At 43.8% G+C, this 25,319-nt stretch overlaps 1 protein-coding gene across 1 annotated transcript in view; it reads right to left on the reverse strand.

The window, feature by feature from the left end:
• LOC124616600 (breast cancer anti-estrogen resistance protein 3 homolog) overlaps positions 1 to 25,319 on the reverse strand; it is a 1,084,307-nt gene that overhangs the window by 32,875 nt on the left and 1,026,113 nt on the right. The window contains exons 12-13 of the mRNA XM_047144920.1: positions 17,623 to 17,922; positions 13,183 to 13,355 (exon numbers count right to left, since the gene is read on the reverse strand). Of these exons, the coding sequence (XP_047000876.1) occupies positions 13,183 to 13,355; positions 17,623 to 17,922 (473 nt within the window). The remainder of the gene's footprint in view (positions 1 to 13,182; positions 13,356 to 17,622; positions 17,923 to 25,319) is intronic.

Genomic DNA, 25,319 nt, shown 5'->3' on the forward strand with positions numbered 1-25,319 from the left:
GCGGCTGGCTATCTCGACGCACACTAACTGAAATTCGGCGGTATGAGGTATCTAGCCAGGTCTGTGACTGGTTTGCGATGCTCTTCGCAGGCAGAACGCTGCACATTATCTGGTATGAAGGGTCGTCCATAGGCGAAGAAGTAATTCCTGCTGTGATCCAAACAATTATAATAGTGGACGGTCATCTATGGGGAAGTGTTAAGCCCATTTTAGACGAGCGACTTTTCTGGTCAAAACCAATTTCTCATTGTGAGTGGGCGGCATTTGCTTGCGTAAATCAGCAGCCGACCACATCGCGAGTGCATCAGTGACGTAAATGACTGTACTGATTGTGGAGCTTTTTTCTTGGCCACTGGTGTACAGTAGACTGCACATGTGCGGAAACAGGAGACTAGCGGGCTATGTGCAAATTAAGTTGAATTTCGGCGCGGTTGCTAATGATAGCGACAGTAAAAGGATTTGCCATTTACAGTCGCTTCCATCACCCACCGCGCCGAGTGTCAACTCAGTTTGCAGGTGTAGGAATCTATTCTCGCCAAACTCATTCGTGCCACAGTAATGGAATTTGTGTGTTCTTAAACTTTGTTATTTGATTTGTTTTCTGATACACTGCGAAGGTAGCTCGATGGCCTGGTATTTTTCCCACTAGGATTCTTTCAAAACAGACGAAATATGTGAAAGCAAAAGGCTGTTTACGTTTCAAAGTACCTAGAAGAAGAAGAAGCCTACACGATGTATAAATAAGAACTTAAATAGGTAAACGATTTGAATGAAAATTGTTTCAACGGTGAAAAAGTCAGATCTGTTTATCGAGGTAAATAATTTTAGATGTTTTCCAGCCCTCAGAAAGAAACCAAGATACAAAGAAAGAAAGTATAAAGTAAGAAAGTGTTATTTATTGCCTTCTAAATATTGTTTGGTGTGTTTGTATGTATATGTTTTCTCGAGCAAATAAATGTGGATGTTTTGACGACCCTTTTCCTATTCTTTCAGCCCTCAGGACTAAGGACAATTTGCCGTACGACCTCTGCCAGGAACATCCACCACAAATTTTGCTTTTGTCATTAGTAAACTCTATTACTGTTGCTTGTTCCTACATCCAATTACCATATTTCAATTTTTTTCGTAAAAAGGATGGTCCCTCACTACCTCACTTTGACCGTTCAGGTGAAAGGGAGACAGGAGTGATTTCGGCGAGAATGTATGAACTTCCTACGTTGGCAGACAGCTCTGGCAGCCCATGGAATTTTGGCGCTGCCGTTCAAACTAAAACGACCACTCGTGAAAAATGAGATTCAGTACAGGAATAAAACGCCAAGGGCGCTGCAGTAGACTTACTTACGAGTAGTCGATTGAATCAAAACAGTCGCTTGAGTAAAAGAGGGTTTTTACTATAAAAACTAAGTTTGACAAGATATCAACGTGGCGCGATGACCGTCAATAATCTCTTATTTTGGAGAATTGTAAAGCTGTCCACCTCACAAAACATAAAAACGTGGCAGCACTTGACTTCAGGAGTAAATATATCACAAATGGAGCCAATTACGTCGACCCCTGGGAATAAATGAAGTAGGGACATCAGCATGGAACGATCCCTGAGGCTCAGTTGTTAAGTAAAGCCAATAGCAGGCCTCGATTTATTGTTAGAATACTGGGGGAGTGAAGTTTGACTGCAGAACGTGGTTCTTTGGTGAATGAAATTCACCGCGGTGGAGCCGGTTAGAACTTGGTAGCCTACACTACAAAGAAGTTTGCCACGAGGGCAGCGGCACCTTGAAGACTGGGGCACAATATACTGAAATATATCCTGTGTTCTGTCGTATTAATATATCTTCTGATAAAGACACGAGTTTTCTATTATGTTGGATAACTACATTTTTGTCACAAAACTGTGAACGATTTTATTAGCGCAGATGTGAGCTCTGTGTTCGAAAATGAAACAAAATGTCGCTTTTAGGACCAAGTTTTCTTGTGAAATGCTACCCTCTATCTGTCCACTTCCCTGAAAACGCTACTCTTTGATTACTTTGTTGTGGTTTAATTTAGGTATTCTGAGTTGTGATTCTTCGAACAATCGAATTACGTACAAGGACTTCTCGTACATGACCCTCAGTCCAGAAATCCATCTCCAATAAATGAAGTTTAGCAACGTTGTCATCAGTCACACAGAATCGCATTGCGTCATCTTAGTTAACATTTGCTTAAGTATTGAGAATTGTGACAAGAGTTGTTGAAAGTGACCACTTGTTGTTCTACATTTGTGAACGTTTTTGTGTATTCTGTTAATCAAGGAAGAATACTTTCCACCTCTGAAAATAGCATAAATAATTTTTGGGATGTCAGCGAGAGCTTCACTCCGCTTTTGTCAGCGGGAAATTCACTCCGCTTATGTAAAAACCAAAATTTAATCCTTTTGCTAAGCGCTGCGAACTTCTTTTTGGTCTAAAGTTTGTGACATGAAATGCTGTCCGAGATGTTTTTCACTACAGACTGGCTGGTTAGATTAGATTAGTACTTGTTCCATAGATCATGAATACGACACTTCGTAATGATGTGGAACGTGTCAGGTTAATAAAAGGTGTCTATACAAGATATTACATTAGACAAAATATTACATGACACTCAATATTTTTAATTTTTTATTTTTTTTGTGGGGTTGGGAAATTACCCACTTACTATATCCAAAAAATTCATCTAATGAGTAGAAGGAGTTGCCATTAAGGAATTCTTTTAATTTCCTTTTAAATGCTATATGGCTGTCTGACAGACTTTTGATGCTATTAGGTAAGTGACCAAAGACTTTTGTGGCAGCACAATTTACCCCCTTCTCAGCCAAAGTTAGATTTAACCTTGAGTAGTGAAGATCATCCTTTCTCCTAGTGTTGTAGCCATGTACACTACTATTACTTTTGAATTCGTTTGAATTGTTAATAACAAATTTCATAAGTGAATATATATATTGTGAGACTACAGTGAAGATCTCTAGCTCTTAAAATAAGTGTCTGCAGGATGATCTTGGATGAGCTCCAGCAATTATTCTGATTACACGCTTTTGCGCAATGAACACTCTTTCACTCAATGATGAGTTACCCCAGAATATGATGCCATACGAAAGCAGAGAATGAAAATAGGCGTGGAAAGCTAATTTACTGAGATGTATATCACCAAAAATTTGCAATGGCCCTGATAGCATAAGTAGCTGAACTCAAACGTTTCAGCAGATCCTCAGTGTGTTTTTTCCAGTTCAACCCTTCATCAATGCATACACCCAGAAATTTTGAATATTCTACCTTAGTTATCGATTTCTGATCGAAGTCTATATTTATTAATGGTGTCATTCCATTTACTGTGTGGAACTGTATATACTGTGTTTTGTCAAAGTTTAATGAGAGCCCATTTGCAGAGAACCACTTAATGATTTTCTGAAAAACATCGTTTAGAATTTCACCAGTTAATTCTTGTCTGTCGGGTGTGATAGCTATACTTGTATCATCGGCAAGAAGTACCAGCTTTGAATCTTCGTGAATATGGAATGGCCAAGTCATTAATATATATTAAGTACAGCAGAGGACCAAAGACTGAACCTTGTGGCACACCATTCTTGATTGTTCCCCAGTTTGAGAAATCACCAGTTCTGGTGAAAAGAATATCTGGTATCTGCTGTTTCTATTATTTTGCGAGAATCAGCAGGAAAAAGAAATATTATGTTCCAATTTTCCGTCCGCTATAAGGTCTGTCCGTCACAGTGAAGAATTACCAGTGCCAGTGACTCCTGAGAATGCGACAGGTACTGACGATAAACACAGTGACGAAAAGACAGAAGGTTGTATGTATGCTGACGTATCCTTTCAAAACATCTGCTGTTTGCAGAGACAGAGAAGACCAAGATTATGAAACAAAATGTCCAAGTAGGAAGGGACTTCTGCCTGGACGAAAGAATCAAGTATGTTGACTGGAATAAAAGACAAAGAAATAAAGAGGGATGGACATATTTACATAATAGGTGTTTAACCTTCGGATCGAAAACAGTAGGGGGAACTTAAAAAGTTATCAATTAATGTTGAATTCCTTTCCAGAAAAAGAAGTTGGTGGGTGTCTGACAAATTTAAAAAGATGCTATTACTAAAATAGTATCCTGATGCCGCAGGCTTATCTAGATGAAAAATGGTTTCTCGTTTAGTTCAGAATGGCCTGAAATTATTTTATTGCGATTTATAATCTCGTTTTTCATAGTGGAAAACGGAATACTGATCATCGCTAGCCAACAGCCTCTGTGTATACACCAGGCATTATCTTATGACACCCTAAATTTTTATTTCATTTCTTAGTTCCAAGCTGAACTGATTCCGCAGAAATGACATCATTAAAAGAAAAAGTCCTACATGTTCCTAACATGTAATCAAAAGAAAGAGAAATTATGTTTTGTTTTCTTATTAAACCGAGGAGACATGCAACATCATTGAACCATCTGTATTTACTCTTTCTTTAAACTGATGTCATCATATTACTACCAGTAACCGTTATTCGAAGCTGTCTGGTGAATTTCGCATTCACACTGCAGATGACAATATCTGTTGCAAAGATAAATATGCCGGTAGATATTAATCTGGATGGATGTTAACCTGCACTGGCAAGTTCGAAAGGAACATGGCGCAGCATACTACCGCTATATGAAATCTACGTACTCTTCACCGGAACTATGTATTACGCGCAAACTAAGTTGACAGTCACTGCGTTGGCTGTTGGGAGAGACAGAAAACGCGTTTCCCATTTACGGTCGCTCCCATCAACCACCAAGCCGAGTGTACAGTATCTCGCTTTCAGCTTTAAAAATATTCTCGGTACGTTAGCCACATTCCTTATGCAGCAGTGTATTATCTAGAGTGCATTACTTCTTTTTTTTAAATGCGAAGTATACGAATGGGTTACAATACTTAAATCAGAAATGTACTGATAACTGTGACCAGTTGTGAAAAGATAGCTTGACTAAGAACAGCAAGAGTAGCTTTCTGAAAAAGAGACATATTTTAACATATAATATGAATTTTAAGTTTTAGAAAGTCTTTTTTGGATGTCATTGTCTGCATTGTTGCCATATACAGAAGTGAAATGTCAATGATAAACAGTATACACAAGACAAGGACAAAAGATTTTTTAAACGTGACACTGCAGAAGAAAGCTTAAGGTTACACAGGGGGATAACTAATGAGGTGGTACTGAATCGAGCTGGGTATAAAAGAAATTTATGGCTGAATTTGACTAATGAAGGTGTTGGTCAGAAGGAAACATGCTGAGACATCAAGGAATCGTCAGCTTGGTAATGGATGTGAGGGTGGTAAAAACTGTTGAGGAAGACTTACCAACAGTAAGCAGGTTCAAATGGATGTATTGTGCAGGAGTAATGCAAAGATGAAGAGACTTGCACAACATGATACATTAATGTTGAGAGCTGCATCAGACATGTCCTCGGACCAACCGCCATCACCATAACAACAAGTGTGTTGCAAGTATTGATGTGAAACTGTAAGATATGAAATTATCAATCGTTTTTAACCAAATAGTGCCCTCAAGATCTCTTGAGAAAGAATTAGTTCCTCTGCAGACGTCATGAATACATGCATTATGCTCGGTGCTGCTACAACTTGTAAAACGCTATATGCAGTCAAGAAACTGCCAGAAAAAGCTGAACCACTATACTGGTGACTTCCATGCCAGTTTGTGCTGACCGCTTAAGGCACTTACACGAGCAGCAATCAACCGATCGTCCTACCGAAAAATTGTGCGTACGTAGGCGTTTTGACCGACTGAGCGACGAACTTTCACGTTCGTCTTCAGTAACTGTTTATGGAGAAATTTGAAAACTGCTCATTCATGTGGGACACGTAGTGCAAGAAGTAAAGCGATATAGATGCAAGAAATGAAGGATTTTTTCATTTTTTTAATGAATCCATAATGGTTTCGTGCGGCACATAGAGCGAATTAAAGTCCATCGATGATCTGTATTTCTCTTTTTGCGTTTTATTTCCGATACTTATCGGAAATGAAATCTTAAAACCGAAATATCGACATGCAATGGATGATATTTCTCTCTGACATACCACCACTTGAGGCCCCGTGCAAGACAGTCATCAGTCTGACTGACAATGAGCCGAGTAACGATGCGGTTTCAGTTCTGGAGAAGGGACTTAGCTTTGCTCCCATCCCTAAGAACACATCGGTTGCGGACATTGTCAGCACAGTTGCGGCGCAACTACCACCTGAAACAGTGGAAGAAGTACGTCGTGAAACCTGCCATGCTCCGACGAGAACTAATCCTATAAAGTCAAATATTACCAGCAGAGAGCGGGTGGCGATTCGGGACCCGAGAGAATGCTCTGAGATTGTCGTGTTACCCGCTGACAAAGGCAACGCTGCTGTTGTTCTTTCCCACAAGGACTGCATTGAGAATATGCAGAGCCCGATAGATGACGACTCCTACAGGTAGATCAACGCTAACCCCACAAAAAAGGTGGAGAACAAGACTAGGGCTCTTTTAAAAGACGCACGTTTGCCAGAGGGTTTCGCCAAGAAACTGTCACCTCAAGGACCTCTAGCGCCAAGACTTTATGAGGTGGCTTTGCGGCCTATTGTACGGAAATATTAACCCCTTTTGTGAGTAAATGCACCAACCACATCCGCAATTCTGTGGATTTTGTAAAACAGGGTGAAAGCCTCTGATGTCCTGGTGAGTTTTGACGTCGTTTCATTACTCACTGGTAGCTAGCTAGCTCTACGAGAGCCACTAGAGCTTGTTGGTCAGAAATTTGACGAGAAGACGACCGACCTTTTCAGGCATCCCCTGACCAGCACATATTTTCTGTTTAATGGAGAATAATACGAACAAATGGAAGGAGTCGCAATGGGCAGCCCACTCTCGCCTGTGGTCGCGAGTTTGTATATGGAGTACTTCGAGGAGAAAGCCCTGGCCTCTTTAAAATGGAAACCCACGTGTTTTTCATTTATGTGGATGACACGTTCGTCATCTGGCTCTATGGAATGGGCAAACTCCTTGACGTCCTTACCCATTTGAACTCCAAATTCAATGTGGAGACTGAAGAAGAAAGAAGATGATCATTCCTGGACGTCATACTCAAGAGAAGAGCTAATGGCACCCTGGGTCACGGTGTTTATCGGAAGAAAACGCACACTGATTTGTATGTGCACGCAGAGAGCTGCCACCACCCTTCGCAGAGGAGTGGGGTTCTAAAAACACTATACGCAGGACGCGCTCCATTTCAGACGTAGAGAGTCTGCCCAGGAGCTGGAACACCCCAGAACTGTATTCCGAAAAAACGGGCGCCCAGAATGGCAGACCAGGCGCGCTCTCCGCCCCACCGCAACAGTACTGTCTATGGAGACCAAAGAAGCCATGGAGGAACAGGCAGCCACTGCCTTTATACCGTACACTGGCGCACTATCGGGAAAAACTGTATGCATATTGAAGTAGCACCGAGTAAAAATCGTCTTTTGCCCGCCCATAAAACACGAGCGTTATTGGGAAGTGTCAAAGATGATCTCGATTTGCGGAAGGCCGGCGTATACGATTCCATGTCATGTGGGAAGACATATATCGGACAAACAGTGCTCACCGTCGAAGATCCTTACCGAGAACACCAGAGGCACACTTTACTGATTTATCGCAACAAGTCAGCGGTCGCAGAGCACTGTTTGTCTGCGAATCGCGCGATGACGTACGAACATAAAAGGATCTTGGCACAGACTTCCAAGTACTGGGACAGCAAGGAGCCACAAAAATTCGTACCACGGATGATTTCATCAACCGAGATTGCAGCTATTATCTTAGCAAGGCCTGGGAACCAGGACTGAGTTTAATTGAGAAGACTATCAGCAAACAAAACGATATGGCGACCAGAGCCGACAGAGAACTTGCATCAACGCCATCACCGATGCCGTCGTGCGGCCGCTGGCGAGGACCGCGAACGGAACGGCTCGCGGGGATGTGGGATATTAGTAGCCGGCCGCGAGCCCTTAGGAGCTCAGTTCGTCACCGCACCTGACCATGGCGACGTGTTTGATCGCCGAAATATTGTGCCCGTTGGACACTATGAAGCGGCAGTATACCCGTGGACTGTTCGCTGAACAAATACTCCGGGAGAAACTTAAGTATCACAAAGTGTCGGATAATTTTTATACACACATCAAAAAAAGTTTTGCTTCAGCTCGGTTCTGAGAAAATTGGAATAGAGATCAACATAAACATCATTTCCGCCCTTTTTATTGCTCATGAAAACCACACATGGATGTTGTACCACTGTGCACCGAGACCTTCAGAGATGGTGGTCCAGATTGCTGTACAAACCAGTACCTTTAATACCCGGCAGCACGTCCTCTTGCATTGATGCATGCCTGTATTCGTCGTGACATACTATCCACAAGTTCATCAAGGCACTTTGGTCCAGATTGCCCCATATCTCAACGGCGATTAGGCGTAGATCCCTCAGAGTGGTTGGTGTGTCACGTCGTCCATAAAAAGCCCTTTGTAATCTATCCCAGGCATGTTCGGTAGGGTTCAGTTTTGAAGAACATGCTGGCCAATCTAGTCGAGCGCAGTCTATTGATCGGAGGATGGCATTCACGTATCGTGCAGCCGTTACGGCGCCTTCCATGACCACCAGCGGCGTACGTCGGCCCCACATAATGCCACCCCAAAGCAGCAGGGAACCTCCACCTTGCTGCACCGCTGGACATTGTGTCTAAGGCGTTCAGCCTGACCGGGTTGCCTCCAAACACGTCTCCGACGATTGTCCGGTTGAAGGCATATGCGACACTCCTCGGTGAACAGAACGTGATTCCAGTCCTGAGCGGTCCATTCGACATGTTGCTGGGCCCATCTGTACCGCGCTGCATGGTATCGTGGTTGCAAAGATGGACCTCGCAATGGACGTCGGGAGTGAAGTTGCGCATAATGCAGCCTATTGCGCACTGTTTGAGTCGTAACACGACGTCCTGTGGCAGCAAGAAAAGCATTATTCAACATGGTGGCGTTGCTGTCAGGGTTCCTCCGAGCCATAATTCGTAGATAGTGGTCATCCACTGTAGTAGTAGCCCTTGGGGGGGGGGGGGGGGGGGAGGGAGGCTGAGCGAGGAATGTCATCGACAGTTCTTGTCTCTCTGTATATCTTCCATGTCCGAACAACATCGCTTTTGTTCACTCCGAGACGCTTGGACACTTCCCTTGTTGAGAGCCCTTCCTGGCACAAAATTACAATCCGGACGCGATCGAACCGCGGTACTGACCGTCCAGGCACGGTTGAACTACAGACAACACGAGCCCTGTACCTCCTTCCTGGTGGAAGGACTGGAACTGATCGGATGTCGGACCCCCTCCGCCTAATATGCGCTGCTCATACATGGCTGTTTACATCTTTGGTGGGTTTAGTGACATCTCTGAACAGTCAAAGGGACTGTGTCTATGATACAATACCCACAGTCAAGGTCTGTCGTCAGGAGTTCTGGGAACTGGGGTGACGCAAAACTTGTTTTGATGTGCGTAGTTCTAACAGTTACTAAATTCTTGATTTCTTATGTATCTGTTGTTGTATTTGGTAGATAATGTCCACCAGCGCCATGTGTAATCTTTCTTCTTCGAATTTGAAATGCGTTTCTTAAACTTACAGGTCATCTTTTATACTGCATACATAAATAAATTAATAAAGTCTACATGAACATCTTTTGTTTCATTTATTTCGCTGGACTTTCCTCAGGCAACTATAAATCACGGTGCAGGTTTCAGGAATAATTTTAGTCAATAATTGTGGGGATACAACAGCACTGAATTTGAGATCATCGTAACTTCTGCAGTGATTAGAAACAGTAATGTAGCTAACAGCCTTTCCTCGCATCTCACAGCCTCTCTGAAGACTGTATTCTAATCCGTTAAGATTGGTTTGATGATGTACAGCAGCTCCGAAAAGCACGAGTCACCCATTCTTAAATAATTACGAAAATCATCGGTTCCCAGCTTCTTAAGTAACAGAGTGTGGGTAAATTTCTTTCCTTGCATTGGCCACTTCTTTGCCCACAGCTTTCTCTAGGCTTTTTTTGTCTTGTTACCTTTGAAGCAGACAAAGCAAGCCGGCCGCTGTGGCCGAGCGTTTCTAGGTGCTTCAGTATGGAACCGCGTGACTGCTACGGTCGCAGGTTCGAATCCTGCCTCGGGCATGGATGTGTGTGATGTCCTTAGGTTAGTTTGGTTTAAGTAGTTCTAAGTTTTAGGGGACTGATGACCTCAGATGTTAAGTCCCATAGTGCTCAGAGCCATTTGAACAAACCAAACTCCCGTTTTTGTTTGTGCGTGAAAAAACTGGATCATGTAGAACATAAACACAATGAAGTAAATATAAATAAAGCACAGTAGGTCAGCTCTGTAATCGCTGAGTGCCGTCAGTCGGTATGTGTGTTGGCTGCCACACTCATTTGTGACGTAAATTCAAGAACATCATGTAGGAAACTGTTCAAGGAACTGGGTATTCTAATCTCTGCTGCTCAGTATTTCAACAAATAGCTCAATACATAGGTATACTACTAGGAATAAGAACAATCTACACAAAAACCTAAAATGACTTACCTTGGCCCAAAAAGGGGTCCAATATTCAGGAACACACATTTCCAATAAATTTCCATCAACCATTAAAAGCCTGGTTTCAGATAAAGCACAATTTAAACAGAGTTTGAAAGACTTCTTCAAATGGTTCAAATGGCTCTGAGCATAATGGGACTTAACATCTATGGTCATCAGTCCCCTAGAACTACTTAAACCTAACTAACCTAAGGACAGCACACAACACCCAGTCATCACGAGACAGAGAAAATCCCTGACCCCGCCGGGAATCGAACCCGGGCGCGGGAAGCGAGAACGCTACCGCACGACCACGAGATGCGGACAAAGACTTCTTCATAGGCAACTCCTTCTTCTCTACAGATGAACATCTTAACAGGGACTGTTAGATTTCCATTTTGACAGCACTTGGTCACAACAGTCCAAAATGAGATATTTTGTTTTCTACCGGGTAACAATGCTGCTCAAACTGTTTTAATGTTGCAACCAGCTTTTAAGTGCATAACTATGTTTCATTCTCACAGCAGTACTTCCAGTTTACTGTAACGTATTCACATATTTTGACAATATCTCGAAAATCAGAGCAGTAAGTATTACGAGGGAAAAAAGGAATGACATCGCCGTGGGCGGAGCTTGTGTAGTACGCATTTCTGCCGCTAGGCGTGTGTAGCACAACTCAACTCATTGCCAGTTCAGTGCCGCCTGTGTTGTGGATCTGGCGTGTTCTGCGTGCGCGCAGTGACTGTTTTAAAAATGGTGCAAATGGCTCTGAGCACTATGGGACTCAACTGCTGTGGTCATAAGTCCCCTAGAACTTAGAACTACTTAAACCTAACTAACCTAAGGACATCACACAACACCCAGCCATCACGAGGCAGAGAAAATCCCTGACCCCGCCGGGACTGTTTTAGCTAGCGTTGTTTTGTTCTTGTTTCCACTGCATTCTTATTGTTGCACGCGTAAATTTTTCTCACTGAACACTTTAGATTTGTCACTGAGAAGATTTCTATCACGCACCACATATTTTGATGCATACAAAGAGCTTACAAACATATGAGTATCAAAGATGCTATGATATATCGTAACATTTAAAGATGTCCTATGATTGGAAAGGATCATATATTCACTTACGCAACTGAAATGCCTTTTACACTAATACAGAGACATTGATTTTTTCAGTTGATACTGTTACATTAATTATAAAGTTGTTTTTTTGTAGTGTATAGGTAAAATAGTACATTATTTAATTACATTTAGCATCATGAGAATTATTGTAACATATAAATTTGTTACTTGATCTGCAGATAGCCGTACTTATATTATTTGCTTTGGAGGTTGGAAAATAATTTTTGGAAATTTTTCAGGAAAGGCGTATTAGCTAACTCTCTTTCTTCATTAAGGATATAGTCTGGGGTGCTGTTTTTGTGTGTGTGTATTTCTATTTCTTCTAATATATTCATAGTGGCTCCTTTTTCTGCTAGATGTAAAATTTTTAAGTTGTTCTCAATGTTTCCCACTGAATGCTTTTCTTCTGCAATATGGGCTGCAAATGCAGATTTGTTCAAATTACCAAGTCTTAAAGCAACAGAATCAACTGAAAAAATCAATGTCTCTGTACTAGTGTAAAAGGCATTTCAGTTGCGTAAGCGAATATATGATCCTTTCCAAACATAGGACATGTTCAAATGTTACGATATACCATAGCATCTTTGATACTCATATGTTTGTAAGCTCTTTGTATGTATCAAACCATGTGGTGCGTGGTAGAAATCTTTTCGGTGACAAATCTAAAATGTTCAGTGAGAAAAATTTACGTGTGCAACAATAAGAATGCAGTGGGAATGTATTCACATCTGTTGGACAAATGTGAAAACAAACACTCCAAACCGACTTTCACGTAAGTCGCATGCAACGAAAATCTGTAACGCAACCATCTGTGTATGGCGTGCTTATAATTATCTATATTTTAGGACAATTAATCTGTAAAAAAAAAAAAAAAAACACACCACATGTCATAAGGAAAGCGTGTAAACTGGCTGAAGATGAATCACTACGATTCGAAACCGGTAACGGTACCCTTTGAATAAAGGAACTGAAAGTAAATTTGTAGCTGGTTGCTGTCCTAACACCATCAACATTCGTCTTCGAATAACAGCCACGGTCTCCATCATGTCATCACATGACAAAATTGCATACTACAAAGAATGTTTTGGACAGTGGAAGCACCGGTGGGAAAAATGTATCAGTTATAATGGCAAGCATTCTGAAGGAGGTTGTCTTGTAAACAATTCGACAATATATAGCTTTTAAAAAATAATTCCTGTTTTTTTGCGTAACCCCTCGTTTTTTTGTTTTTATGTTATGCTTTCTGACATGTTCCACATCCACGAGAATCTCTCTGGAACGGAAACTGAATCTAATCTCCACGAAATCGGTCGGTCGGTCGGGCGACCGACCGATAAATTGGTTCGTGTGTAGGGAGGGACGTATAGTCCAAGTGTGGTGTGGGGAACGCCCTGATGGGAGCGCTAGCCAGCAGAGCGATTGCTTGTGCTTGTACTTGCCTCTCGATGAGGTCGAGGCGCAGCTGTCGGCCGTGCGGCAGCGTGACGAGCTCGAGTCCGCAGGCGATGCCGAGCCCGAGGTCTGCAGCGTCGAGCAGCAGCGAGAGGTCGACGCGCGTCAAATGGGCCGCCAGCACGCGCGGACCCGTCTCCTGCAGCTGCCGCCGCACCGCCTGCGCACGCGCACAAAAACGCCCGCGTCACCCTCAGAGGTCCGTAGCAGTTAAAGGCCCCTTACACGATCAAACAGTTTGTCAAACTGCACTCTGTTTGCCATACTGTTGACCGCGTACGGTGCTGTTTGGCGTGTTTGTCAAGCATAGAACGTGTTTGCGAGATAATTTTGATTACTGAAAAGTTAGACGAGGTGGCGGACGTTGTTTTTGTCGAATTTTCGTCCCACATGTATAGAGAAAATTTATTTTTTACAATTTATCTCACTGTATGGTGAGAACTATGCAAACTACGATCATGGATGAAAACAAAACAGCGCCGAAAATTACCAAAATGGTAGAGGTATCACATCCTTCCCAGCCACATCTTACGCAGGAAGAGGTTATGAACGAAATCAATAGTTTATGGATGACGGAGAAACGGGGGTGCAATGAAATAAAAGAATTGGAAGTTCTCCAGTTGTTCTACATACGATGTAGGCTATATGTACGAGGGTAACCTCAAAAGTAAGATCTCAACAGCACTCTGTTTGTGTGGCAGTTGGTCACACTGTAGTGCTTCACGCGCTGTGTGTAAACATGCGCACGCCGCGCTGAGGTGCTCAGTCTTGGCTTTTTAGCCGTTGAGAATGGAGCTCCCGTTGGATGTTATCGCCAAGTGCGCACTGCGGCCGATTGAAATCCATCGCCAATTGACGGAAGTGTATGGTGAGTCGTGCTTCGATGTCAAAAATGTTCGTAATTGGTGTAGAGTGTTTGCAGCTGGTCGGACCGAAATTCACGACGAACAAAGGAGCGGGAGACCGTCAATTTCTGAGGAGACAGTGTTAAAGGTTGAGAAAAGCATGCCTGGAGAGCGGCGGATCACCCTGAATGATCTTTGCACGCTGGTTCCTGAGGTTTCCCAAAGCACCCTCACAGAATTTTAACGGGAAAGTGTATGGCACTTTTGAGAGAGAATTGTGAATGTGCAGTTACGGGCCACTACTGACTTAAGAATAGAATATTGTCCTAGTCAGCAAAAACGTTTTCTATTGGGGAGAGATCTGGCGACCTTGCTGGACAAGGTAAGATTCGGCAAGCACGAAGAGAAGCAGCAGAACTCTCGCCTTGTGTGGGCTGGCATGTATCATCTTGCTGAAACGTAAGCCCAGAATCGTTTGCCATGAATGGCAGCTAAACAGGGTGCAGAATATCGTAGACATACTGGTGTGCTGTAAGGCTGCGGCGGATGACAACCAAAGGGGTCCTGCTATGAAATGGAATGGCACCCCTCACTATCAGTCCTAGATGCCGAGCAGTATAGCGGGCGACAGCCAGGTTGGTGTCCTTGATGTCCGGGGAGTCTTGAGACACGACTTTGGCCTAGAATCTCACTGACTGGAGTAGAAATGTCTTCAGTGATGAACCCTGCTTCGAACTGAATCCCAATGGCCAGAAGTTCTGTTTGAAAGGTATGACGGAGACTAGAGAGCATTAGTGTATTAGCACCAGCCTGTTTAACCGAGAGGTTACGTGCTTGCCTCCCATGCAGTGGGCCTGGCTATCGTTCCCGGCCAGGTTGCAGATTTTCTCCGCTCGTGGAGTGGGTGTTGTGTTTTACTCATCATCACCGACATGCGACATGTAAGTCGCCCAATGTGGCGTCACCTGAAATAAAACTTGCAGCCTGGTGGCCGCCCTCGCCCGGAAGGGGCCTCCCAGCCAACAATGCCATACGATCATTTCATTTCATTTTACTAGGCCTGGCATCGCACATGAAGGGCGTGTAGAGAGTCACTGTGAAGGATGAGGCCGTGTACTCGTATGAGATTGCGTTATCAGCACCTGACACAGCTTGAAAGCACCCACATTGTGAATCTCCATTTCGCTGGCTGGTCGAATCGTGCAATATCCAGGTTTGTGGGGCATTCGAATGTGACAGTGACTCTATGTTGGACCGTATGGGTATATGTGGACAAAGATACTTGTCTTCAAGATTCTAGTCGACAATGTCCGACTCCCATAAGGTAGTATCACCATACTGTACACCAAGCACGACTTTGTGTCATTCTACACCATTGCTCTGATATTAGCACCAGTCAGACTAGGGAATTACCATCCCATGCGTAGACTGCCGGTAGCACCACAACACAACCGGTCTAACCGAGAGAGGTGTTGCAGTGATTGGCACGCTGGACTCGCATTCGGGACAATGACTGTTAAGATCCAAATATGGCCATCTACTATTAGGTTTTCTGTGATTTCCCTGAATAGTTCCAGGCAAAGGTCAGTATGGTTCCTTTGAAAAGGGCAAGGTCAGTTTCCTTCCCCATTGTTTTGGAACCCAAGCTTGTGCTCTGTCTCCATCAGTCGCGATGTTGACGGGATGTTGTACTCTACTTAAACCCTACCTTCGCAACCGGATTACCCACCTCATCTCTGAGCTGGCGGGATTCGGGACACAGACAATGATTTCAACATACCACTACAACAAGAGTTTTCAGCTGACTGACTGACAAGGGAGTGATCTACTGCCAGCACCTAGCCCTTGAATGCAGTGATGCCAACTTCGTCGAAAAAAAAAATCATTTTCTGCATCAGAGTCTCGGCACTCTCTATTTTCTGAGCATGTCTCGTATGTATACCAGCAATCTTCTCTTATATATAAAAGGCAATGTCCCGACCAACTCACTCCCTCACTCCCTGACTCATCATCGTCCAGCTCAATCATCGTTCAGCTCAATCATCGTTCAGCTCAAATCGCTAATGACAGAATGGATGGGTGTTAATCTGGTACTGTAGGCGTCGTTGAAGAAGTGATTTTTCGAAATTCCACCCCTAAAGGAGTGAAATACGGTATGAAACGTTTTTTGAAAAATGTCGTTATTAAGGCACTTTTGAAGCCAGACATATCAAAATTGGTATTTGGTTTCTCTGTCAGAAATAAAGAAATACGTGTTTCAGCATTTCTGGAAATTCAGCACCTAAGGGGGTGATATAGGGGTGCAATGTTTTCGAAAATGTTTCATTGTGGAATCATATTTAAAGCTAAATCTACAAAAACTGGTATTTAGGTTCTCTGTTAGAAATTAAACAATACGTGTGCCACTATCTTTTGGAAATTCAACTCCTTAGGGGTGAAATAGACGGCCGAAATTTTTAAGAAAATATTTCGTTATGTTAAGAACAATTTTTAAAGCTAAATCTATGAAAATTTGTATTTCACTTCTGGGTTAGATATAAAAAAAATACAGTACTGGCCATTAAAATTGGTACACTAAGAAGAAATGCAGATGACAAACGGGTATTCATTGTTCGTTCGTTGTTGATACACCATCGCAGACGCTCTTGTCCGTGAAGCATCGTCAAGGTTACCCGCAGCCACGGTCTCCGAGCTTATAGTCCATGCTGCTGCAAACGTCGTGGAACTGTTTGTGCAGATGATTGTTGTCTTGCAAACGTCCCGATTTGTTGACTCAGGGATCGAGACATGACTGCACGATCCGCTACAGCCATGCAGATAAGATGCACGAGGCCGTTGGGATCCAGCACGGCGTTCCGTATTACCCTCCTGAACCCACCGATTGCATATTCTGCTAACAGTCATTGGATCTCGACCAACGCGAGCAGCAATGTCGCGATACGATAAACAGCAATCGCGATAGGCTACAATTCGACCTTTATCAAAGTCGGAAACGTGACGGTACGCATTTCTCCTTCTTACACGAGGCATCACAACAACGTTTCACCAAGCAACGCCGGTGAACTGCTGTTTATGTATGAGAAATCGCTTGGAAACTTTTTTCGTGTCAGCCCGTTATAGGTGTCGCCATTGGCACCAACCTTGTGTGAATGCTCTGAAATGCTAATAATTTGGATATCGTAGCATCATCTTCCTGTCCGTTAAATTTGGCGTCTGTAGAACGTCATCTTCGTGGTGTAGCAATTTTAATGGCCAGTAATGTGTGTGTCAGGAGATGAGTTCTATTGAAATATCACCACATAAATCTTGGACTCTAGCTACCAGAATCGTTTTTCGGTGAGAAGTACACATGAGGAAAAGGCCTTGCTTCTGTGGCGTTAATTAGCGTCAAAAGTTTGGAAGATGTTGTAACTTGTGAACAACATAAAAATTCGGTTAAATAAAAAGAAAAAGGTCTGTGCAGACTACGCGAGGAAAGTACCGGAAGCTAAGCTAGTAAATGAGTAAGAAGGAGATAAAAGAAGAGAGAGGATGATGGTAATAGGTGTGCGAGGTGGAGAGAGAGGAGCGCGCGCGCCGCACCTGCAGGGCGGACGGGTCGAGCGGCTTGTTCTCGATGACGGGCAGCAGCAGCGTGGAGGCGCTCTCCAGGTCGAAGGCGGACGGCGGCTCCGGCTCGGGCACGGACAGCAGCAGCGAGTCCTCGGCGGCCGAGTCGTACTCGGTGCGGTAGCGCGGGTTCTTGATCACGACGCCGCGGTGCTGCGCCTGCGAGCAGTCGGTGGCGTCGGCCGCCGAGCTCTGCGCCGAGTCGCCCGACCCGTTGCCGGAGTCCGAGCCAGACGCGTGGTAAGACGACACGCGCTGCAGGCTCGCCGCCGCCTGCCAACAGCACACGCCGCTCCGCTCTACACGCGCTGCGCTCTGAACGTCTTACACACAACACTTAACGACACTGAGGGCTGCGATGATCCTTTCCATGCAATTGTTGTCAAGCAGTAAAAATTTCGTGTTGCTCCCTGGTGACCAGCCTTTAAACAAGGTGTTTCGACAGTGTACCTTGCCATCACCTCCAGGTGAAACCTCTAGAATGATCGTCTTTGCTACATCGCGCTTCCTTTCTACTCAGGAGACGTTCGTTTCACTCGACTCTACAATACAATACAATCCAGAAATATTACATTGTATTGTATGTTAACTGGGGACCTAGAAACGACGGAGAGGCTCCGTCCCCGCCGCAGTGGTCCACAACCCCACGACGATTACCGCAGTCCACTTCACCCCTCCGCCGCCCCACACCGAACCCAGGGTTATTGTGCGGTTCGGCCCCCGGTCGAACCCCCAGGGATCGTCTCACACCAGACGAGTGTAACGCCTATGTTTGCGTGGTAGAGTAATGGTACTGTACGCTTACGTGGAGAACTTGGTTGCGCAGCAATCGCCGACATAGTGTAACTGAGGCGGAATAAGGGGAACCAGCCCGCATTCGCCGAGGCAGATGGAAAACCGCCTAAAAACCATCCACAGACCGGCTGGTTCACCGGACCTCGACACAAGTCCGCCGGGCGGATTCGTGTCGGGGATCAGGCGCTCCTTCCCGCCCGGAAACCCGTGCGGTAGACCGCACGGCCAACCGGGCTCAGTCAGCCATCATATTAGGCTCCAAGAAGCTGTTCCCACAACCCTGGAGATGCAAGAAGTATATAGAAGGCGAAATGTGGTGTGAGGTAACTGTGATAGATGTTAGATTCGGTACGATTCCCGTGAGAAAGACCGCCTGCATAATGCTACTCCTCTGTGATTGGCTGCTGTGTTCGGAGCAAGAGCGCCAAAACGTTAAAGTATAGTTATTATTATTAGTTTAACTACTCATTGGAATGACTTCACTTTTTAATATAAATATCTCTCAACAGCTGACTATCAATCATTCATTTTAGAATTATTATAAACAATTTAAATCAAAAACAAAAGACTGACGAAATTGCAGACGAAGCACTTCGGAAGCGTTCGGGTCACGCCTTTTCTAGTACGGCGCGCGAAGTGTTTCGGGCTGTTCGTCACTCTGGATTAGGCAGTCGAGAAGAACAGACACATTGTCTGTCGCAGGATGTGTTGGCCAGTATTCAGTATTAAAAGATTCACTCCGGTAGTCATAAGGCACAGACACGTGCCACAAATAGTGTAAAGATACATTTTCGTAAACATTGTGTTTGATCATGTACTTTCCTGTATCAAAAGGTGTATTAAGATCATGTAGTCTTCTCGTGTGACTATATGAAAATATGCGAGTGACATCCCATAGAAGTGATACATTATTTCAGAACAGAATCTCGCTAAAAGTCAGTTTCAGCCTCAAGATACAGAACCTACGACGTGCGTGCTGTTTTCTGCGTTGGGGACATCAACTTGAAGACAGCAGGTTAGTGAACTATAACAGAACCTTCGTATTCCACACAGTGCAGTGGAAACAACTAGGCGCTTCACGTGTACTGCATGCACAGAACAAATGTGCTCAGTGACACGTCATCTGCAGTAATGCAGAGGAGGTAAAGGAGGATGATCGTTTTTGACACCAACAATCAATTCATTCTTCCTTTCTTGCCGTAACTCTTCCTGTGGAGTAACTTCAAAATGATTTGTCTTGCGTATAATCGATTAGAGCACTAAAATCGATAGCACTTGACAAATGAAGGAGGAGGTACTATACTGGATTCAATTATTTCGTTATTTTCGTATTATAAGTTGTTTGTTATGATAGTACTATATTCAAGGGAACGGAACGTTGCAGATTTATCAAAAACACGTCGCTCTTGGTACGATTTGTTATAGTTCAGTCTCAGTTAATGATACATCGGTCATTATGTTCAAAAGTTGCATGAATTCACCATAGCGTAGTGTATAGAGGTATGCAGTTAGCGAATATACGGAAGTAGGTTCGTGTCTTACTATATATTATTCCCCCTCCCCCTCCCCACCCTTTACGCATCTTAAAAATTTCTGGGACTTTCTTATTAATTTAATAAAGGGCAAATACAATGTTTCTTGTTTTACCATCCATACACGTTTCGGAGAAGTCTCTCCATCTTCAGTGGGATTTATTGATAATCTTATTATTACATACTAGTGTCCACAAATCTGTTTGGCATTTGCAGCACAGCTTCAATTATTCCCTTCCATTATGTCATTTTTTGCAGGTCTAGCGTTTTGGTGCTGCTACAGGGTGTCTGAGTGGTGTTTCCTCACACAAACTGTTTCACTGATGAGTGTGTGTTACGATGCAGAAACTTTTCCGAAACATGTATGGCCAATAAAACAGCAAAAATTGTGTTTGCTCAAGGCGGAACCAGATTTCCTTGTTACATATTAAGAGCAAACACAGACAAAGAATGAGCCTCGACCACAAAATGATTACATAATAACAGGCGCGATAAAAGTTCCCCATTTGAGGCCGCTGCAACAGCTTATATGCAACATTGTGCGACTCCGATGCAGGTACATAAGTACCGACATGTAGCCAAAGAATTAAGTGTGGCATTTCTGCCATTCCGACGTGCGTGCGGCAAAAGTGGAATGTTACCTATTATGTCGTTATTACCAAATGCGTCCAAACAGGATCAACGTTCTCTTCTTAACCACCGAAGGACAAACGTCGCTAGACATCAATAGGTGAACGAATAATGTCTATGGGGCAGCATGTCTGTCGAAAATCATCGTTTTGGAATGGTGCACCAAGTTCCGTACTGGTCGCGGTCTGACAGAAGACGGCGTTCGATTTGTGAGGCAGCCTGTTCATTACAGACAAGTGGGAGGCACTCGGGCACCCGACCTATAGTCCTGATCTCCCCCCATTCGATTGAACGGTCAGTCATTCCTGTCGACGAGGATGTGCATCAGGCAGCTATGGACTACTTCATGTAAAACGGGACGGTGTTTAATCAAACGGCAATATTTGCCTGATTGGCATACCGATTTTGGACTGTACGGCCTTCACCCCCTTTAACAAAGTGAGTCAGCTACCCCTTCCGATCTCGTTTTATGCAACCCGCAATGTTTTATCTAGCCTTCAAAAGCCACGCGCGGGATTTTTGTATTCTCTCCCTCGCTACACGCAAGCTATTAGTCCTACAGAAAAAATGAACATGACCTTTCTGTAGGAAATGTAACGTAGTTAAATTTTGTATAGGGGTACGTTTTCACTCTAGGTCACAGTTTTCGAGTTATTCAAGGAAATGTGCAACAGTGACCAGTAAACAAACGCACCTCCACCCCCACACTCGTCCCTCACCAGTCAAGATTTCTAATATGTTGTTCATAGTACTCCCTCCAACCACTGTACAAAAATTTCCCACTACACGAACTTCTTCCGATGTTCGAGCAATTTTGGTCTCTTTTGAGTGGGTGATATTACACCACCAGCACAGTCGCCTATTTCGCTGACATTATCAATTTAAATGTGCCCATTAGGGTAATGAAAGAAAAACGAGTTCTGTAAACGTTACGTCAAAACTAATTACGTTGACGATTCGACTCAAACTTAACCCTTAGAAGTACAGTAGTTTCATTGTCAGTAGAGTTGACGAATACAATGATACAGCTGTTTGTCTTATGCTGTTAAAATTCACAAAATCGTACGGTAAAATTGACGCAAACGTCAATTCTACAATTTGTATATGCTCGACTAAGCCTGTGTCGTAATAAGGCCAGAGAAGACGAAAGAAGGTCGAATATGGGAAATAACTCGTGCAGTCGCGAATTTTTGTACAGTGATAGGCGGGACTGCCACGAGCAACATCTAGGAATCCTGACCAGTGGGGGCTGGGTATAAGGGTGTGTGGATGGGCTCGAGGGTCACTTTCGTACGATTTTCTTGATTAACTCGAAAATTACGGCCTCTAGCAGAAACGTATCCCAGTACAAAATTGAACTACATTAAATTTCCTACCAAAAGGTCCTGTTCATTTTTACTGTAGGACTAACAGTTTGTGCAAAGTGAGAGACAGAATACGAAAAGCTCGCGCATGAGGCCAGATTAACATTACGGGTTGCATAAGGCAACAGCAACATCCATAGGAGCTGCTGAATCACACTGTTTGTTCTGCAATATTCGATGTTATTTACGTGCAACAGAGCACTCTCTCGCAGGCGAGTTTTTTCGGTTTTGTGACTTCACTCTCATTAAAAAGAAAAGCAATGACGTTTGTATTCTCGCTGGACACAAATATTTGGCTATTTTTTCCGAATATGTTGCGATTTCCGAGGGTGTGGTTAGGCAAGGACCTAAGCGTACAGCTTACATTTTTTCAAATAACTTTCGGGAATTCAGCCAGGTAACGCTTTCAGCGACCGTCAATATTTCGGCGGGAGAACACGCCGCCATTTTCAAGGCAAACTGTAACGGACAGGTGACGTACATGCAAATTTAAAACCTCGGTTCTCGGAATTATGCAGGAAAGATAACACACACTGGACACTACTGCCACCAAAGATGACCAGAGTTAGAGATAGCGATAGTGAGACTACGAACTCCCACGTGAGGTAGCATTGATTGTGTCCCTCTGTTTTTTGACAGGGGAGAGAGCCAGATTCCAAACAGAGTTTAAACAAAACCCTCCATCCTTGTTAACGAGGTTGCTCGCGAATTTAATCTCAACTGCCTCCTTAATAACACTCTCCCAATAGCTGGACGTGCATGCCAATATCTCGGTGTTATTATATAACATGGAGTGACCAGTACCCATGCAATGTTCGGCAATAGCAGATCTGCGTGGCTGCTGTAATCGTGTGTGCCGTTTATGCTCAGTACATCGGTCCTCCACGGTCCTGATGGTTTGACCAATATATGCCATGCCGCAGCTACAAGGAATCCGATGTACACCCGCCTTACGCAGACCAAGATCATCCTTAACAGAGGAGGTCGGAAAATACATTTCACATCGTATTTCCGTAAAATACGACCGATCTTGTTGGAAGTGTTTCCTACGTAAGGCAAAAATGCAGCAGACTTAGGTGTCGACTCAGAATTCTCATTAGTCACTAGATGTACACTTGGTCGATAGCGCAACGGACGTTCAATCTATCACTATAACCATTTTGACGAAACGTAACTTCAAGATGGGACAGCTCAGCTGGTAAAGTCTCAGCGTCGGAAACGACATGTGCCCTGTGTACCAAGGTACGAAGTACCACTTCACGCTGAGCCGGATGGTGACAACTATTAGCCTGTAAGTACAAGTCGGTGTGAGTACGTTTCCTGTAGACTGCATGTCCCAATGATCCATCATCCTTCCTCCTAACCAACACGTCAAGAAAGGGAAGGCAACCATCCTTTTCCACTTCCATCGTAAAACGAATGTTCGGGTGGAGCGAGTTCAGATGTTCTAGAAAGGCATTCAAACTCTCCCTACCACGAGGGCAAACAACAAAGATATCGTCACCATATCTAAAGAAACAGGCGGGTTGCAAAGGCGCCGACTACAATGCACGTTCCTCGAAGTCTTCCATAAACAAATTTGCGATCACAGGAGAAACGGACTACCCATCGCAACTCCATCTGTCTGCTGGTAATACTGGTCATTGAATAAAAAGTAAGTGGATGCCAACATATGCCGAAAGAGATTACTTAATTCAGCACCAAACCTAGCCTCAATTAACCGCAACGAATCAGACAGAGGAACACGAGTGAAGAGAGAGACCACATCGAAACTCACTAAAATATCAGATTCATTCGACCGCAGTCCCTCCAAACGACGTAAAGCTTACGTTGTTGCGAGTACTAATCAGAAGTGACTGGCTGTTTGTTTCCCAATAATTCGCAATTTCCGAGACGATGTGGTTAGGAGGTAACCAAAGAACAGAGATTAAATTACTGCTGGTGAAACAAGCCAAGAATGACAATTATATTCTTGCTTGTCAGATGTAATATCAAAGGGACAAGCTCGTTTCACCCTAACCGCGGTACAACATGCAACCTTGAAACTCGGTGTCAGTCGACAAATGTGCAAAGTCATTTTGTCGTCACTCTGCATCAAAAGTCGTGCCCCACCCCCTCCCTCTCCACCTGGACATATGGTGCGTCGGGTAGAATGGAGGGTGGACGCGAGCGCCGAATGCTAGACGTCATCTAGAGTCCCTCAGCACCGCTGTCGCCACCATCGGGCGCAGATGGAGTTCGCGACGGACCATTTGACTTCAGTTACAAACCAATAACGGAATCACAGATATTTATCAATACAGATCATCTGCAGGAACTTACAAACAACAAGGCATTTTCCTGGTCCTGAGAGCAAATGCGAAATTCATTTGTATTCTTGCCAGAGATTTGCGATCGCCAGCTTCGTTAGGCCATAGCCCACGGTTTACTGATTAAGCGCTAGTGAACTGAGCTACGACAACCCAGTTTCATCATCAAAATGGCTCTGAGTTCTGAGGTCTTCAGTCCTCTAGAACTTAGAACTACTTAAACCTATCTAACCTAAGGACATCACACACATCCATGCCCGAGGCAGGATTCGAACCTGCGACCGTAGCGGTCACGCGGTTCCAGACTGAAGCGCCCAGAACCGCTCGGCCACAGCGGCCGGCAGTTTCATCATCAATCTGTTTAAGGATAGACAAGTTTTTGCCCTTACTCTGCTCCTATTTTAGCTAGGAGGTTATAAACTCAACAGTGCTGATACTCGAGAAGTTTGATGTTTGTGTGCCAAATTTTGTTGAAATCGATGCAGGGGTTTGGGAGGAGATGTCAGACAGACGCAAACGTATAACTTAAAGTTAATAACGCTTTTTCATTATAACTAGCAATTTTGACCAAATAATCTTCAAGGTGATGGTGCCTTTTATGGCTTTTTAATACATTACTTGTGAATAAATCTGAATGTGGATAATGGATTTCAGTCAGGATCTAATGTTGACAGTCTTTCGTAATTTTTTACAGTCCTATCCCGTCATCCAGCTTCAAGTATTTTTTCTTCCTCTTCTTCCCTTCAACATTCATCTCCAGGTTCATGAACATGCAGTTTGAGCACTCCATTTCCTTCTTCAAGCATTTCACCAAATATTTGAGTCTAGGGTGAGGGTTTACAATAATTTTTATAATTACTATAATTATAATTACTATAATTGTAATTCCAAGTACGCCGCTTAGCTTTACTGCTATTATTTTTGCAATAGGCCTGTTTCTGCTGAACTGCCATGATCAGCCGAAATAGGCCTATTGTAAAAATAATAGGAATCAAATTCAGCAGCATACTTTTAATTATAATCATACAATGCCCTTGAAT

Source organism: Schistocerca americana, chromosome 5 (assembly GCF_021461395.2).
Source record: "Schistocerca americana isolate TAMUIC-IGC-003095 chromosome 5, iqSchAmer2.1, whole genome shotgun sequence".
Classification (NCBI taxonomy): Eukaryota; Metazoa; Arthropoda; class Insecta; order Orthoptera; family Acrididae; genus Schistocerca; species Schistocerca americana.